General features: G+C 41.1%; 1 protein-coding gene across 14 annotated transcripts in view; it reads right to left on the bottom strand.

Annotated features, from left to right (window-relative positions):
• LOC127362431 (muscleblind-like protein 1) overlaps positions 1-16962 on the bottom strand; it is a 67580-nt gene that overhangs the window by 9411 nt on the left and 41207 nt on the right. For all 14 annotated transcript variants that reach the window (XR_007884462.1, XM_051398119.1, XM_051398123.1 and 11 more), the window contains 3 exons: positions 9764-9934; positions 4658-4876; positions 1352-1591 (listed from right to left, as the gene is read on the bottom strand). Coding sequence is in view for 13 of the 14 variants with exons in the window: in XM_051398119.1 (XP_051254079.1) it covers positions 1352-1591; positions 4658-4876; positions 9764-9934 (630 nt within the window). In the remaining variant the exon portion in view is untranslated. Of the gene's footprint in view, positions 1-1351; positions 1592-4657; positions 4877-9763; positions 9935-16962 lie in introns of those variants that run through there.

Here is a 16962-nt window from a genome sequence, read left to right as displayed (position 1 = left end):
CTGCCACTAACAAGGTTAAGATTGCTTAAATATAAAGTTCACACCTCAGTGTGTGCTTTCAAATACTCCAGAAAACCTTTTGTTATTTCCTTATTTAATGCCTCAAGAATGCAAACACAGGTACATTTAAAAATGAACCACTATTAACCACTTATTAGCTTGCTTATTATGTTTTAACCTACGTGCAGTGTAAGACATACATGTTCATACTCTTCGAGCTAAACTAAAACCACACTTTGTGTTGTATGAGTTTATACATCATGGGCTGTATTATATTTATTTTATCGTTCTTTTCACTGTACAATTTTATTGTTGTTTGTCATATCTTTTATTGAATTAAGCATATTTAAAATATGTTTAAAAACTGATCCAAGCACTTCCAAAAAAATATTTGTTCATAAAATGAGACTGCAAGTAAAAGTAAAATAATAATAAAGATAAAGATAAATTAGTCAAAATTTAAATGCCATACAAGTTAAATAAGACGACATGAATTGAACTGCTCACGACATTAAACCTTTTAAAAAGAAAAGAGGTTAAAAAGGGCAAATATACTGATAATATTGTTCAAATGTGGAGGCAAGTCTAATATATTATCTCTAATTTGGCTCTAATAAATAACATGAAAGGTTAACTGAAAGCTTATCCTCCTTTCTGGAATACCTGCTGCAAAATGTCATTTACAGTACTTGGCTGAGCGAAACCTGACTGTGTCACTTTTAACTTTAGTTATTACTGCATTGCAGAAACAAGGTTGAAATTAACACTAGTCTTCACAAACATTTACATACCTACTGACTGCGAACAGCAAAAAATACAACTAACAAAGCAGCAAAACAAGGAGGAGCAGGAGGAGGGGAGCAGTAGGCTCAGTCACATACTAGCACGATCACTACAGTCTGCTGCTAATAAAGCACACATCGACTCTGTATCTTCTCAGTGTGTATTAGGTCAGAGCTGAAGAGAGCAGGAACAGAGGACACTGGAATGTGTGCTGGGAGATTGAGTAAAAGCACAGGGTAGAAGATGTTGACTCAGACAACTACATCCATAAGAAATGGGAAAATCAAGGCTCATATACCCAAATAAGAGTGTTTGTATTGTGTGCTCAAAACCCAGACAGACCCAGGTCATCTTTAATGAGCCCACATCGACATTAGAAGAGCATAATGATTTGTTTTAGTTCACATGAGAAATCAAGTCTGGCTTGTCCTCGATTTTTGGAATAACTATATGAACTCTGCTCTTGGTCACAATTGGTTTTCTGCACAGGACTGATGATGCTATGATACAGTAGATGCTCTATAGCTTGAGTCCTTCTTGTTGTTGTGATCTGTGGACGGATACCTACCATGGCTGCAGCAGCCGCAGCCTGGTTGACTTGGTGTTGGGCGGCTTTGATCTTGGCCTGCAGGTGAGCCGGAGGGTGAAAGTACTTGCACTTCTCCCTCGAGCAGCGGCCCTTAATGTAGTCCATACACACAGTGACTGTGTTGTCGTTGGTGTCAATCATAGTGCTATCTGCAGGGTGGGCAAAGCGACAATCGTTCTCCCCGCGTGTGCAGTTACCCCGCTGGTATTCCCGACACACCTGGTGCAGAAAAACACATTTTACTGCTTTTATTATGTTTAGACAACTTTTATAAACCTAAAACACACTCAGAAATGCACGCAGACACCAGAACCCACACACACATTATGAAGTTACTGTTCACTTTACTTCACATTTGATGAAGTAATCAATCTGTTCAGTCATTTCAGAACTTGACAATCACTTTACCAGACAGAGCTAACCAATCTTAATGACAGGTTCAGCCATTATTGTTGATTGATAAGCAGAACAGACCGTAACCAGCGTTTACAGACTCATCAATCACAAGACATTTATTCATTATTCAAATGAGCCGTGTTGTTGTTCTTCCTCAGAGAGACAGAAGGGGGCAGCATCGGCGTGAACAGTTGGGAGACTGATTGCCTGAGCCTGAATGTAGGGGCTCAATGAGGCTCATGGGAAATATGAGGCTGGTTACCCTCAAGGGAGGCTGTGGCTGACGTAATCACCAGCCCACACATAATAACACACACACACACACACACACACACACACACACACACACACGCAAGGTGGATCCACATATAAATTATGAGGCAGCATTTTTCCCAGAATTAAATTTTGACACTTAAGGAGCTACGCAATAACTTAAGATGTCCGTTTGAGAAGTCAGCCACCGCTGAATTGCATTCAGAATCCCATCCTACTCCAAATGAAATGTAATTTCATGGTACGCTGTATCGATCTATCAGTTATTGTGATAGAACAAGCCATTTACCAAATGTCTGTTTACCAGTCTCACTGTCTGCATGCATAAAGGATTTGATTTGCGGTGGAACGGCTGCCAGACAAAAGGCCACCAGCGCCGTTATCTACAAACTAACCCTGCTCTGTCTCCTGTCATGACAGCTCATCATCCACAATCACCGATCTGTGTGAGCGATGGGGTAGGATTCTCTGTCCATGTCTGTCTAATCTTTCTCTTATACACCTCTCTCACACATTCACATATGAATGTACAACCATACACGCACACTCACACACATTAATTCCCCACCACTGCCACCAACACCACTGCTGCTACTGGTCTTATTTAAAAAAAAAAAAAAAAAGAGAGAGAGAGAGAGAGAGAGAGAGAGAGAGAGAGAGAGAGAGAGACTGCCTTGTTGTCAGGCAGATGTTGGAGAGGCGGGTGAGGGAGGGAGGGAGGAAACAAGGGAGAGAAAGGAAAATGTAAGAGTGATGAATGAATATAAGTAAAGGACAGAGAGATGGTGATCAAGGAGACAGTCTTTGGGGATCGAGTGAGTGTGGCCAGCATGGGGGGAAAAAAATAGAGAAGAAAGGGGAAAACTAAATGGAGGCAATTTGATGTTCTCTGCACCAGGTGTGGACCAGTGTGTTTTTCAGTGCTTAATCATGCATTAGAGAGAGCTAAACCACTGGAAGTGCTTAGTTGGACAAACAAATAAAGGGCCTGTTAATCATATTTCTGTCCCCATGGTAACTGTCCCTCTGGGCCATTTACATCACCATGGTTGCAGGTAAGCAACATATGATTGTATGCACGCTTAAAGGCTGCAGTATAGCTCTATAAGAGATAGAGACTGCTGGAAAATACGTCTCAGGGAAAACAGTCTTGTCTTCTAAAATAGGAATTTCTCTCAGCCTCGTGGAAACAGCCTGTAACATATCTACTGGCTGGTATGTGTGTTGGTCCACAGAATTCCAGCTATGTTTATTTTGAACGACACACACTAGAAACTAAAATATGGCTGGCCCTTTTCTCTACGATATTTTTAGCAAGCCTAGTTCTTGACAAATTAGGCTAGGGTATGACTTCTCCCAATCAAACTGCTTCAGCAGTATATGCAGGCTGAGTACTACCGGCAGTGTTGACCACTGGGCCAAAATATCTTGAAGGAAAATACAGTGAAAATGAGCAGATCTCCCCTCCACTGCCAATTACTGCATTTGCCTACTAAATATTTCATATCTGTTTGTCTGTTAACTGGATTCTGCTGCAGAATGCTATCAATCCTTTGCCAGGAGCTCGTTTCAGTCCCAGTCTGAATCAAGACCTGCATGTTCTTCGCCTCCAATTTTCCCCAACCGCTATAACTTCTTCTCACCAGTCACGACTCCTCTATGAAATCTAATTCCCACTCTCGCTTTTGTTTCTTTTATCTTTGTCTTTGCTTGTCCCAACCTTTCCCCTGATCACCACAACAGGTCTACAAATTGATTTCCTATCTCCCCCTCCATCTCTTTTTCCTGTCATTGACCCATTCCCTCACTCCGCATGTCGTCCACTCGTTCGTCAGGCCCAGAGACTTCCTCAGCCTCACCCCCATTAATTACCAGGCTTCCCAACATTTCATTTTAAATGTAACCTTCCTAACGTTCTCGCACGCCTCCTGCTTACCTACAACGATTTCCCCATTATTCTGCTGCGAGTGTTTCCCGGGTGGGGCTGCATAATTGATGAGATTGACTTACTGTCCAATTAATGATTATCTGAACACAGCTAGAGGAGCAGCACTTTTCAGGTTTCAAATGACTGATTGCTTTCATAGAAGAATTAAAGATTTTTCTGAAAATTACACACCGATACAGTATAACTTCAGCTCATGGCAAACAATGCTGTCTCCTGCCTGTGATGGGATGCGGAATCGACAACGGTAATGTTTATAGAGAGACACTCTCATTAACGTCTCTTTCTCTTTGCTTAAGTCTGGGTAATGACTGTATTATGGTAATGGGATGTAGTTACTGTAACAGAAACTGTGTACCAGATACATAATTAAAGTCTACAAACAGAAACTGTTGAGGCAAGACTTTCCAACCCATGCCTTTAATATTCAAATAGGCACAGCCCACATTTCAAAGCGCAATCTGTTTGCATAGCTGGGGAAAAGATCCTCACCGGGTGTAATGTTCACTAGCATTTTGTTAATCTATCTTTTAATCTGTGACTGATATGAAAGTGAAAAAATAATTATGTAAATCCTCTCATCTGTGTGATCTGTGGTGCGCATGCTTATGCGGTCATTTTTTTTACTATTTGTACCTGCGTCTGTGTGTGAGAATGTGTGTGTTTCTCACCTCCAGTCTGTCTGTCCTCATGAGTTTCTGTGCAGCAGCAGCAGCAGCAGCTGGTACGGGGACATTGGGGTTGCTGGTGACCAGTACAGGGGCGCTGGGCAAGATGTCACCAGGCATCAGGCCAGGCGACACAGGGCCAAGGTAGGGGTTAAATGCAGCGGCCGCCGCCGCAGCAGCATTAACATTGGTTGCAAGGCTGGGTGTGACTGAAAACATGGGCTGCAGGCACAAGAAAAATAAGAGAGTAGGTCAGAATTCTTACTCACAAGATTTCTCACAAAGTCTATATATAAAATTGTTGAATATTTAATTACATCTAGCAATGGGTATCATGCCATCCTTCCTCACTCCTACTCAAATTATCCATTGAACATATATCACAGGAGAGGGTGAAACAAAAGATGTATGCAATTAACAACAGCCAAGCAGAGGAAAGGAGATGTGGTTGGGGATGTGGAGGGAAAAAAGATAGCAAAAATAGACAATTAATGGTCTTACATCTGAGGAAAAACAATGTCTTCTTTGATGGCTGCTTGTCTTTCATTTGAGATAACACATAAAGGAGGCCTACACTCCGTATGTGGTGTCAACTTCCCTCCACATGGAGCAGATGGAATCACACGCTTCATACACCAGAGATCACACACATAGGAGTAATAAGGATAAGGGATGTCAAGCTGTGTGTGCATGGTAGGGGGCTATACTGTACAACAGTGAACTGCCTGTATGTGCTTTAAAGAGAAAACCTCCACATTCTGTGAGAGGGAGGCTAAGGAGTATGCTAGCTGATGTAGCGCACTGCATTTTCTCCCTGCACGTTCCTGACCTCAGCCCCAGTCTGAGGATTGTCTCTTGAGCCTCTGCCAACATGACACAGTGAGTAATAGAGCAGCGGCAGCCAGGCCTGGACAGCTACATTCCTCCCAAAACCTCCTTGATGCTCTGGGATGACTCAGAGAATCAGGAATAATAGCGTGTACTTTCTAATTCTTCCAGCGCTGACCTCTGGAATGTCTGAAGAATTACGACCTGTCACGAAGTACTCTGGAAAAGTAGATGTGTCTCTCTCAAGGTGCTCAGATATTACTTTGGGATGTTCTCAGCTCAAGGTTGGGGAAGATTTCAGTGACTCACAGTCATGAGGTTGCAACAATGCAGTGATGTCATCCTGCAAAAAGTTTGTGATCCTGCCTTGGCCTTTTGTGGAATATCTCTTCACTTAGTACTGAATCGTTTCCAATAATCATAGGACGTTGCAGAATCACGCTATAAATCACAATCACAACGGACTGAAAACAGTTATGTTACACTGAGAATATTTACACAGCAGGAACAGAAAAATATCTCACTGCATGCCTCCTGTCAGCAATTTGTTTTGCAGCAGTGATGTTGTGTAGCTCTTTCTCAGACAATCTTTGAGTATTTTACTCTCTTTTTTACAAAGATTTCCCCTTTTACATACCCTCATACAAAATGCACTCGCACCAAGTTTATTCACATACTGTGTGTTTAACTGCAGGGCCTTTAATGGTTACACTATCTTATACTGAATATTTTATGCAATACATTATTCCTAGACTCCTCCTACTCTAATTAAATGTGTACAATATCTCCAAAAGATTTTCTTATAATTAACTTTATAATAAAAACTTTATTTAACCACATTAAAAAACAAAGTTCTAAGATAATGACTTACATTAAAAATTAAAATATTTCTGGACTACAAATGTTAACAATGAGACAAGAACCAATGAGACAAATTTTGGCAATAAAAAATATATAATAAAATATATTAAAATAGAATAAGAGAAAAACAGTAAAAATTGTTTAATAAACTTGAAAATTGAAACTTAAAGCAAGAGTATGTAACTTTCAGTAAAATGTAGTGCAACAACAACACAAGTAGAGAAAAGTCATGAGGTCACAAACTGACTCAATACTGGTATTGCACAGCTTTTTCTATTTCTTTTTCTATTCTTTCAAAGTTTGGCAACAGTAGCTAACATTAGGTCCCATTGTCAAATGCTAACATCTATAAAGGCCTAAAATATGTTAATGATTCTGAATGTCTGTACCAAACAAGTGCACCAGATCTCTACTCTATATCCATTGTTCTTTTCTCTTTTTTTTTTACGAAACCTGATTTAAAGATTTGGTTTCAAGAATAATCGGCCAGCTACACTGAGCACACTCTGGGTTTTGTTTGTTATGGGGCAACCGCTGAGTGAGTGAGTGACTGGGTGAGTGAGTGATACAGTACTGTAGATAAATGTAATTGTAATGTGGGCTGTCCGCTGACGTCGACTCTCTAATAAAAAGCATCATGAGCACCATCACTCACAGCCCGCTGTAATGGACCCTAATTACTTCACCCTCTGCACAGTTTCATGCGTGAAATGAAAGCACTCTCCTACGCACATGGGTGTAGGGGCGCAGCTATAGTCAAAAAAAGTGGGAGAGCAGCAGATAAAATGTGGTAGAGATACTGAGGATGAGGGCAGGAAACTAAGCTAAAGACCCAAGGGAGGGCTGGAGGAAGAAAGTCTGATTCGTGGAAAGGCTAGTACCCCAGTCTTACCCTTTGTTCCCTTTGCACACAACATGGCTCAGTTTTCTCTCTTTGTAGCACAGGTCTGAAGCCATCTCTCCTCACTGCTGTCTCCCTATCTCCCTCACTTTACCTACCTGTCTTTACTCTGTCTATTTATCTCTTTTCTGCCTTGCTCGGTCCTCCTTTTCTTCTTCTGCTGTGTCCTTCTCTGTCAGCCTGTCTTCCTTCTCTTCTCCTCTCCTTACTTTCTCTCTCCCCATGACATAAACAGAAAGGGAAGGCTTTGCAGTCCCAGGGAGATCTATTGCTTCTTTAAATCCTTTCATGGTTTCCTCTGTTCTTCTCAATGGACCTCTCGACTCAGCCCCTCTTCCCCAGATAAGGGTGATAAGCCAACGGCTAAAAAGTGTGCATGTGCGTGTGTGTGTCCAAGCATGCAGCATCTGAAGCTCTTTTAAATAGTGTGAGACAAATTCACTCCAGTGCTCTCACTTAAACATAAAGGGAAAGAGGAGAAGACGGAGGAATTACTTCAAGCCTGACTGACAGGTCTCATTGACTCTGTAAGGTCTCATGGACCAGGCGGGGAAGGATCCATTTGAACAGGCCGACTGGGGCTCCGGACTGGCCATCACCTTGAAGATTGTCGGAGTGAGCAGCACAGTCACAGAGCAATCTGATGATGTCTACTGCATGTGTGTGTGGGTTTGCATGCATGGATTCGTGGGTGTGTTAATGATTGCATAATAATATAATACTTTATCTATCACTGTAGGCTATGAGAATACTCCCAGAGTGATGATAAAGATTTGGAGCCTAACACCTTGGCCCCGTTGTTTTAGCATTGTTTGATTAACCCAAGCTAATATGATATTAATAAACTTAGTAATTAAACAATTAGTCAATTAATCTATTAGCCAATCGATAGAAAATGAATCGCCAACAACTTAACAATTAATCATTTGAGTCATTTTTGTGTGGTGATTATATCACAGTGACTTACATATTTCTTGCTTTGGGACAGTGGGTCAGAATAAATATAATCTTTGAAGCCTTAGTCATGTTTTGACATTTTATAGACCAAACAATTAATCCATTACTTGAGAAAGTAATTGCCAGATTAATGTATTGTGAGTTGCAGCCATAGATGTAAAAAAGATGAAAAAACAAAAATCGAGCTCTTCAACCAAATCTTTTCTCTTTTTTGTTTTGGTGAGAACGCTAAACCTAAACAACCCTGTAAATTCTTATCCACCTTGATATCTGGTCATTTTGGCTGGCTAATTTGAAATAAAGGCAGCATAGGTATAGCATTAAAACTATGATGGCTGTCATGAGTAACCACTGCCAGAGGGAATGCAAGATTTGCAAAGTTTTGAATAAAGTTTCTTAACATTTTTTATTTTTATTTAGAAAATGACAAGCAACCAGGCGGCTTTCAGTCAATTTTGTGGTTAAGTCTGCATCTCTCAATACATTTGTTTACTGATCTTAACCTTGCCAATATGGAGACTGAGCAGACACATAGCGGAGACACACAGCAGCGGCCCGTAATGCATCAGTCTCCCACAGTCAAGATGGCGGCAAAGATAAAACAGGGATTTATTCATTTTCTATTGTTCTTAACTTTAGTGGATGATAACATATCGCGTATTAATCTGTAAATGCACCGGTTCGAGACGAGGACAAACTTTTCTATGGTTGTCAGTTTTTGAGTCACAACAAAGGCCATAATGTTGCACGCACACAACCAAACTCATAATCCCCTCCAGGCTTACGCCTAGCGGAGATAATTAACTGAACCCAGCTAGAATCTCTTATAAAGCATGTTAAGGGCACTCGAGAACCAGAGTTTAAACTGCATAACAAATTTCCAGCAAGCTTTCAGTAATCAATTTGATTTTAAATTCCCATTAAGATGTAAGAAAATCAAACCTCTGGGAAATGAAGTGATTTTAGCAGAGTGGACGCTGTAAAAAAAATCATTTTTTCCTACAAAAATAAAAAAGATATTCTGAACATCACAAACACTCTGATATGACTCTTAGCTCTTAGCCTTGTCTAAATTTGAGACATTTTTTGTGCCTTCATGTCTGATGGTAGCAAGGAGGAAGTCAGCAAGCTCAGAAAAAGAAAACGACTCAAAGCAGAAGCCTGAGGAATCCTGAAAAAACGTAATCCGTATGCACCCGGTGAGCAACTTACATTAAAACGAATGGGCGACATCTTGAAACACGTTATCCACTTGTCTTAATACATAAAATTATATTGTAATAATTACACCAAAAGATAATGGTCAACTGACTGTGAAAAAGCAGTCTGCAGGTTAAAGTATTCTTAAAATGTATTTAGACTTCTTGCTCTGACAGTAACTTTTTTTAAGCCAGCTGCAGAATACTAACAACTTCAGACCTGTGTCGGATCACCAGAGCCAGAACAACTAGCTAACACGCATACCTATGTTTGACAAATGGGGCCCTGTTCACAGAGTTTGTACCCCCTGTGTGTAGTAAATTACTGTTATTTGCATTTGTTCGTATTATGTGTCCTCTCACCACTGGCTGTAACTGCGTGCCGGGCATCATGGCGTTGGCAAGCTGCATCTGCTGGGCCAGCATGGCCATGTTTTTCTGCTGGATGAGGTTGTTCCTTCCATTGATCTCCAGCTGGGTCTTTAGGTGGGGAGGAGGATGCAGGTACTTACAGTTCTCCCTGGAACAGCGGCCCTGAGGGAGTGAGAGAGGAAGGGGAAGTGGGAGGGATAAGGATGATAGAGACATGGAAAGAGGCGAATTAGAATAGTGTTTCCCTGAACTGTTGCCTAATGTAAAGAAGTAATGAGCCTTGACTCAAGTTGCTGCCCTCCCATTTAGCAGGCGCTGACCTAACATCCCTGACATCTGGGCCTGCCACTGGGTTTTTGTCGTAAAGAAGAGCGATCAGTTCTGCTTTCTTTTCCCCCCTTTGTAACCTGAGCTGTGCACTCGCTACCTTCCCCTATTTTCTCAAGGTCCCATTGAAAGACAAATTAGCTTCAAGAGCAGAGATAAAGAGGATTAGCTGTCTTTCTGCCTCTGCTAACAGATTGTAATACACAGAGCGAAATAAAAAGAGAGAATGAAGCACTGTTCCAATGATAATATGGATACTTTTCATTATCCATTAATCTGCCAATTACGTTTTGCTTCATCTATTAATCATCTGGTGTCAATTTCTAAAAGCTCAATGTGACAATCTTTAAATCGATAGTTTTGTCCGACCACCAGTCCAGAACCCAGAGACATTCAGTTTACTATCACGTATGAAAGAAAGGCAACAAATCCTCACATTTAAGAATCTGGAAGTAGAGAATGTTTGACATTTTTATTCACAACTTTCTTAAACGATTTTTGTGGATTATGACTGATTTTCCTGTTGATTGATCGACAAATCACTGTTTTGTTCAGAAGGTCTTTTCTTGAGACAAATTATGTTAGAAAAGAGGCTCAAGTTCCAAAAAGTCAAATACAACTGTTAAGTGAAAATAAAGACAGGAAATTAAAAGGAAAAAGGAATTGTTTTGAGAATATCAGTTCGCAAAGACCTACGCTCTCCTCCACCCTACCACCATAGAAGCTGTCCCACTTGATTCCGGAGGTTTTACGAGGCCCAGTGAATCATTATTGATCTCCTCCCAATTGAGACAAATTCCCTATGTGTCAATATTTTTACATAATGTCAGAAAAGAACAAGACGGAGAGCCGATGCCAGATCGATACATGATTGGAGTCTTCTGTGACAATAAACATACACACATCATGGCTCTCTATCTAATATTCTGCTAGTGTCTATAGATGGTGCAGTGTGTGTCTGGGTGATTATATTCATCCAGCAGCAGGCAGCCCGAGGGGAGAGGGAGGGAATGTAATTTACACTCTCATAATGCCTGCTCCACTGAACACTCCCCCTGATAGGTGTAATATTTTAGATATCTCCTCCTCTTTTTTTTTACTCCCTCTTTTCTCCTTCATTCCCTTCCTTCCGCCTCAATCCCCCATACATCCCGAGCCCCATGCTGATATTTTGCTCTCCTCATCATGAATACAGAGCAGTTGAGGCGCTGAGGTGCTGCTGTGATCTGTGTATATGTGAACACGGTCATATATGTGTGCAGAATGTGCAAAACAGAAGCAAAACTCACTCTGCCTTTGTTGCTTTCACCCTTTCTTCTTCTCTCACCTCAATCTTCCCACCATCAAAATGCATCCTCTATCCATCTTTTGACATTACTCCTTTATATGAATGTATTTCCAGGGGATGTGGAGACCAGCCCTGCGGCAACTCCACGGTTCCACCTCCCATGAGGAATTAAAGGTTGGCTGTCATGCTACTGCTTATCTCAGTGAGATTACCTGCTGCCCACTGAGGCCCACTATGGCACCTGCTTTCACAGCCTAACACATATACTCTCCCACTCTTCCTCTGTCCCTCCCACCTCCCTTCTTTCCTCTCCTTGTCTCGTTCTATCTCTCCATCTCTCCCTTTTATTTCCTCGTGCCGCCTGATCTGCCTAGCTACAGCGGGAAAGGTACTTTGCATTGGAGAGCAGCAGAATGTCAAGAGTTCTTCCGGCATTTTCATTGGCTGAGAGCTGAGAGCAATAGTAGTTCCAGCCTGCCAATTGGCCTGTAGGCATGCATTAACAGTGCTCCTAGACTGTCTCGTCCCGGTGTGGCTGTGACTATTGATCAGTGCTAATTGGTTAATGTCTTTTGATTTTCAAGGCACATTCCCTCTGGGTGACTAAACTCTAGCATGTAAACTCCTGCTGTCTGTGTGTTGTGTGTGTGTGTGTGTGTGTGTGTGTGTGTGTGTGTGTGTGTGTCTGTGTGTGTGACTATACAATGCTTATCTAACCCCCGTCTTTGAGTGAAATATCTGCATTGGTTTGAAATGATCACCTTTAAGGCAGCTTTAATCAATATCTTTCACATAAACAACAGATCAACTTGCTTAAGTATGTGTGTTTTGAAAGGTGTTGCTCATAGTGACGAGCCCATCACCAAACTCAGCACCTCTCCTCAGCTCTGTGAAGCTTTTTTAGCATCTTTCAGCTCATTTTTTTGGTTTTGTCTTGGATTCAATCTCACTTTTGCTTGTTTGTCTGTGTGTGTTGCCTTGCAGGTCTCAGAGGTTAGAGTTAATTATAGCTACACCCTCCATTCATCACTCAACCACCCATTCATCTGCTGACACACTGATACCACGGATTAACACCTAATAATTTCAGTATGCTTTTGAGTTATTGCATTTTCAGTGAGAAACTTGTTCAGCTTTCAGTTTGAAACCATGTAACTCCCATTTTTTGTCATGGCTCACAAGCCGGGTCATGACAGGCAGCTGGTTTCAGCAACAAGGCTCTAAAAACTCTCTGTACGCTACCTGCTCAGCACCAAACAGCAGACAGATAAAGTTGGCGACAAGCTGTTGAAGAGGGGAGCATTTATCAGCTAAAGATGAGAAGAAGATAAAACGAGATACTTTTTTCTAAGGAGAGAGTGGAGAGCAAAACAGAGGTAAAAAGAGAGTGAACATTGGATTTACATTCATCAGGTGGCCAGAACCACAACTCCAAATGAATGCCATTTTTTCTCTGTGTCTGGGCGACGTGTAAATAAGCAACTGCAAGTTCACCCTATCAACTTAAAAGCTGATAATATGTCAGTGTTTACAGCTTGGCCAAAAATCTGCAGGTTTAAATAAGTTAAACACTTTCTGACATTCAGCTATATTGGTAGTAATGATCCGCTGCAAAACTTTTCTATAAACTTTCAAGTGACATTTGCAACCAGTAGCCCTTTGTAGACAAATTGTTTTATCTCTGTCAACTGAAAAATCTTTGACGTTCTCAAAAGCTTGATTAAACCGTGATCAAACTAAAGAATATTTATTTAATGATTGAATGAGCAACAGTTTAATCAGCAGACTGAATACAGGAATTACTTGCCTTGAACTCTACTTTCAGCAAAGCTGGAGGGAAATGAAACAAAGAAAGTAAACACAGCATTATGATATACGATTATATGGATCAAATAAGTTGTTTTGATGGTTTATGTCCTTTGCAAATGTTTCTCCAGAATAACATCATGGTCTGATTTGGACCACTGTCTGATCTCTATGATCATTAATAAGTTTAGAAAAATACTAGATAACTTTGTTCCTTGGAAACACATTATTTGGATTAAGTATTATAAGGGTGACAGTGAAATCAAAATTATTATTGTAGTAATGACAATGAACCTCACAAGATCAGCACCTTGACATAGTCCTGTCCCTCTGTTTTCCTCAATAGCCCCATTATCTGTTGTTGTGTTGTTGTTGTTGTCTGAACAATTCCATCCTGCTTGAGCGTGAAGTCCTCACCGATCACTGCCTGAGATGCTAATGTCCTGGCTTCTCCCCTGCCTCTTTACTCTGCTGTTTTCCCCGCTGTCTAAACAGTGTCAGTACAGGTTAATGGTGAGCCTGTTTGATCCAAAGCAGAGCTCCCTCTGGCTAGAGTATGACTGCAAGACTCACTCAAGTTGACTCTGTTCCGCCTTCACCTGTCTGCCTGTCCGCCGCTGAGACGCTAATATGCTAACAGACTACCTGCATCTGTCTCGCACGCACTCGCTCGATTGGTCTATCTTCCTCCTTGTCTTTTATTTGCCCGTTTCCCTCCCATCCTTGAAGGTGTTTGTCTAGACTAGTCTCACAGCAGACCTTTGCACCAAAACAAATTATATTCTTCTTCATTCAAAGCTGCAAAACATCTTTTAACATGTCAGGGTAAGGTTTTGGTAAACAGCCTCTACATACAGTAGTCTCACCACCAAACATAAATTCTGAAGCCTGAACCAATTTGCCTTTGCCAGGTTTTGGCCATGGCAAAGTATAGTTTAAATTGCTTTTAACTGGCATGCAATTAAAAGAAAGTGAAGCAGCTGTCACAGTTCCTTTCTTAAGTGTATGTGTGTGCATGTACGTGCTGGGGGAACGGAGCATTCTGCACTAATAAATCACCTTGGCCTCATTACACCAGATATCTTTCAGCCATATTTCAGCCCCTGCACATATGTGAGACACACACACAGACAGACACACACACACACACATTTTTTTCTTTTTAGGATAACATAACAAACAGTTTGGGGTGGCAGAATGTTATTGGTGCTTGTTAATCAGTACAGCAGGTAAAATAAACTAAAATTAATTCCCAGATGCCTCCATAACAAGTATGCATACACACAACACACACAACACACACACACACACACACACACACACACACACACACACACGTCCTAACCTTGACTTACTTCAAATACCACTACTGCATTTTTACTGCAGTTTCAGGTGTCATATGTGTGACTGGTTCTGACCACAGCAACAACATGGTTTTAATCAGTATCACCTAATCCTCTTTGACAAGGTAACATCAACGAGGCCATCCACAAAAACAAGTCAAGACAGTAGGCACTGGATTTTAACCCTTCAAGTCCCACCCTCTAGACACACCATATTTTTAAAGCTGCTCTTGAAAAATATCTTTATATCAACAATAGATCAAATTAAAATGTGTGAAGGGGGTATGTCAACGTGATAAACCCACAGAGGATTATCATATTAGTTTGCAGTTTTTCTCAGCTCAACTGAGCATTTTAGCTCCTTTCAGCTCGTTGTTTTGGTTTTACGGACCGCGGCTTTACTCTCAACACTATCATCAAGATGTTAGTTTCAAGTAGCAGCAGGCACTAGTTTAAAGTGAAAAAGACTAAACCACTGTACGGTATCTGCCCGGCACCAAACAGCTGATAGAAAAAGTTAGCAATTAGCTGGTGAATACAGTCTAGCCGCTAAAGAGCCAGATGTTTTCCTCAGATGTTTGTGTGGGCTACAACAGAGCTGAAAGGAGACCAAATATTAGACTTACACTCATTAGGCGATTAGAAACACAACTAAATGTTTGCAACTGTTTACTATAATAACTTTCTAAGGTGATTATACTCTGCCACGCACTTTTACTACACTGCATTAAGAATGACCTAAATGTTCAAAAAAATGAGCATCTAATCAATACCTTTATTACATGTTCACATTTAAATTTCATGTTTTAAGTCAAGACTACATTATCATAATATGTTAACAGAACAGTGTGTGGTGAAAAGGATAAGATGGTTTGGGGAATCTGCAATTGTATCTTTTATCTTTTATCGTTTATCTTTATGTTGAAAATATTGTAAAGAGAAATCTTAACATGTTTCTCACCAATATGCTAAAATGCACATCATAACTGTAATTTTTCATCTATCATCTATTCTCTTTCTTTCTTTTTCAGAAATCATAACACAATTTCTAAACTGTACCATTTAAGTTTTTTATTTCTGGCTTTGTACATGATCCAGCAGCATTACTTTGTTATATCAACCACAAAGATATCTTCTGTTTCTACTGCTCTGTCACTCATTTTCTTTGTGACCACAGTTATTTTCATTCTTCTCTCCCTTTTCATGATGTACTTTGTCCTTCTTTTCTCCCAAGGCATATTTTCATCTGTTTGATCCAAGTCCTTGAAATTAAAGGACAGTGAAATAAATGTTTAGAAAGTCCTGTTAATAATCATTATTATTAGTGTGTGTGTGTGTGTGTGTGTGTGTGTGTGTGTGTGTGTGTGTGTGTGTGTGCCTGCGATGTGGGACTATACAATCAAAACCTCAAACTGTCAGTATTATTTGTTGCCTGTGGTAGTTTGGCAGCTCTCTGAAGGATGTGTCTGTGGAATCCCGGAGAATAAAACCTGTGGCAGAATTCCACTCACGGACTAGCAACAGAGACAAAAACAAGAACAGAAGATGAGGAAAGTAGACACTCAAGGAGAGGCACGAAAACAGCAAGAGGGAGACAGACAGAGAGAGAGAGACAGGTGTGGAGTGTGCTTTTCCTATTAATATTAATCAAAGCAGTCTGTCTGAGTGATTTCAGCAGTGTCTTTGCTGGCAGACATCTACATCCTCAAGGGTTGAATGGCGCATTGCTTTCTACCAGGCCCTTCTGCATGTTCACTCCTGTAATCACCCATTGATTCTAAATGATCTTTTAATCTACCCGTCCAGAATGGCTCATTCCAACTTAACCACACATAATCCGACAGCCTCTGATCTTTTCCGCATTCTCTGTCTCTCTCTCTCTCGCTGTGTCTGAGCTCCCCTCAGACCGTGGCTGCTGCTGCACGGCGAACACCGTGACCAGTGTGACAACTGTAGAGCTCAAGTCTGGCCGGCCACCGTCCCAAAACCCTGTGCATTATTAATTCTCTCCCAATGGCACCGCCTCTCCCTCCTCCTCCCAAAGACAACCATCAATCAAGAAAGCGCCGTCTGGATGAGGCCCGTGAGGAGAATACACAAGCACACATGCGCTCACACACACACACACACACACACACACACACACACAGACACACACAGACACGGGCAAGTGCTTTTCTTGACCAAAGGTTCCTGTTGGCAAGCGTACGTCAGACAAATTATGACATCAGACACAGCACAAAGAACGGCCTGTCTGAGAACTGAGAGTGCTGCCAGACAGGCCAATAACACAGACACACACATTAATACGGGACACTTATTAAGCAATACACTCCAGCTGCAAACCACTGACCCATTATGCCACATATTAGGAAGTAAACCTCAAGACAAACAGGTTTTTTTTCTTTAAAGTCAACAGAGAAAAA

The sequence above is a fragment of the Dicentrarchus labrax genome, unplaced genomic scaffold (genome assembly GCF_905237075.1).
Source record: "Dicentrarchus labrax unplaced genomic scaffold, dlabrax2021, whole genome shotgun sequence".
NCBI lineage: Eukaryota > Metazoa > Chordata > Actinopteri > Moronidae > Dicentrarchus > Dicentrarchus labrax.
The sequence above is the reverse complement of the archived record's forward strand: the minus strand, read 5'-3'. Positions and strand labels throughout refer to the sequence as shown.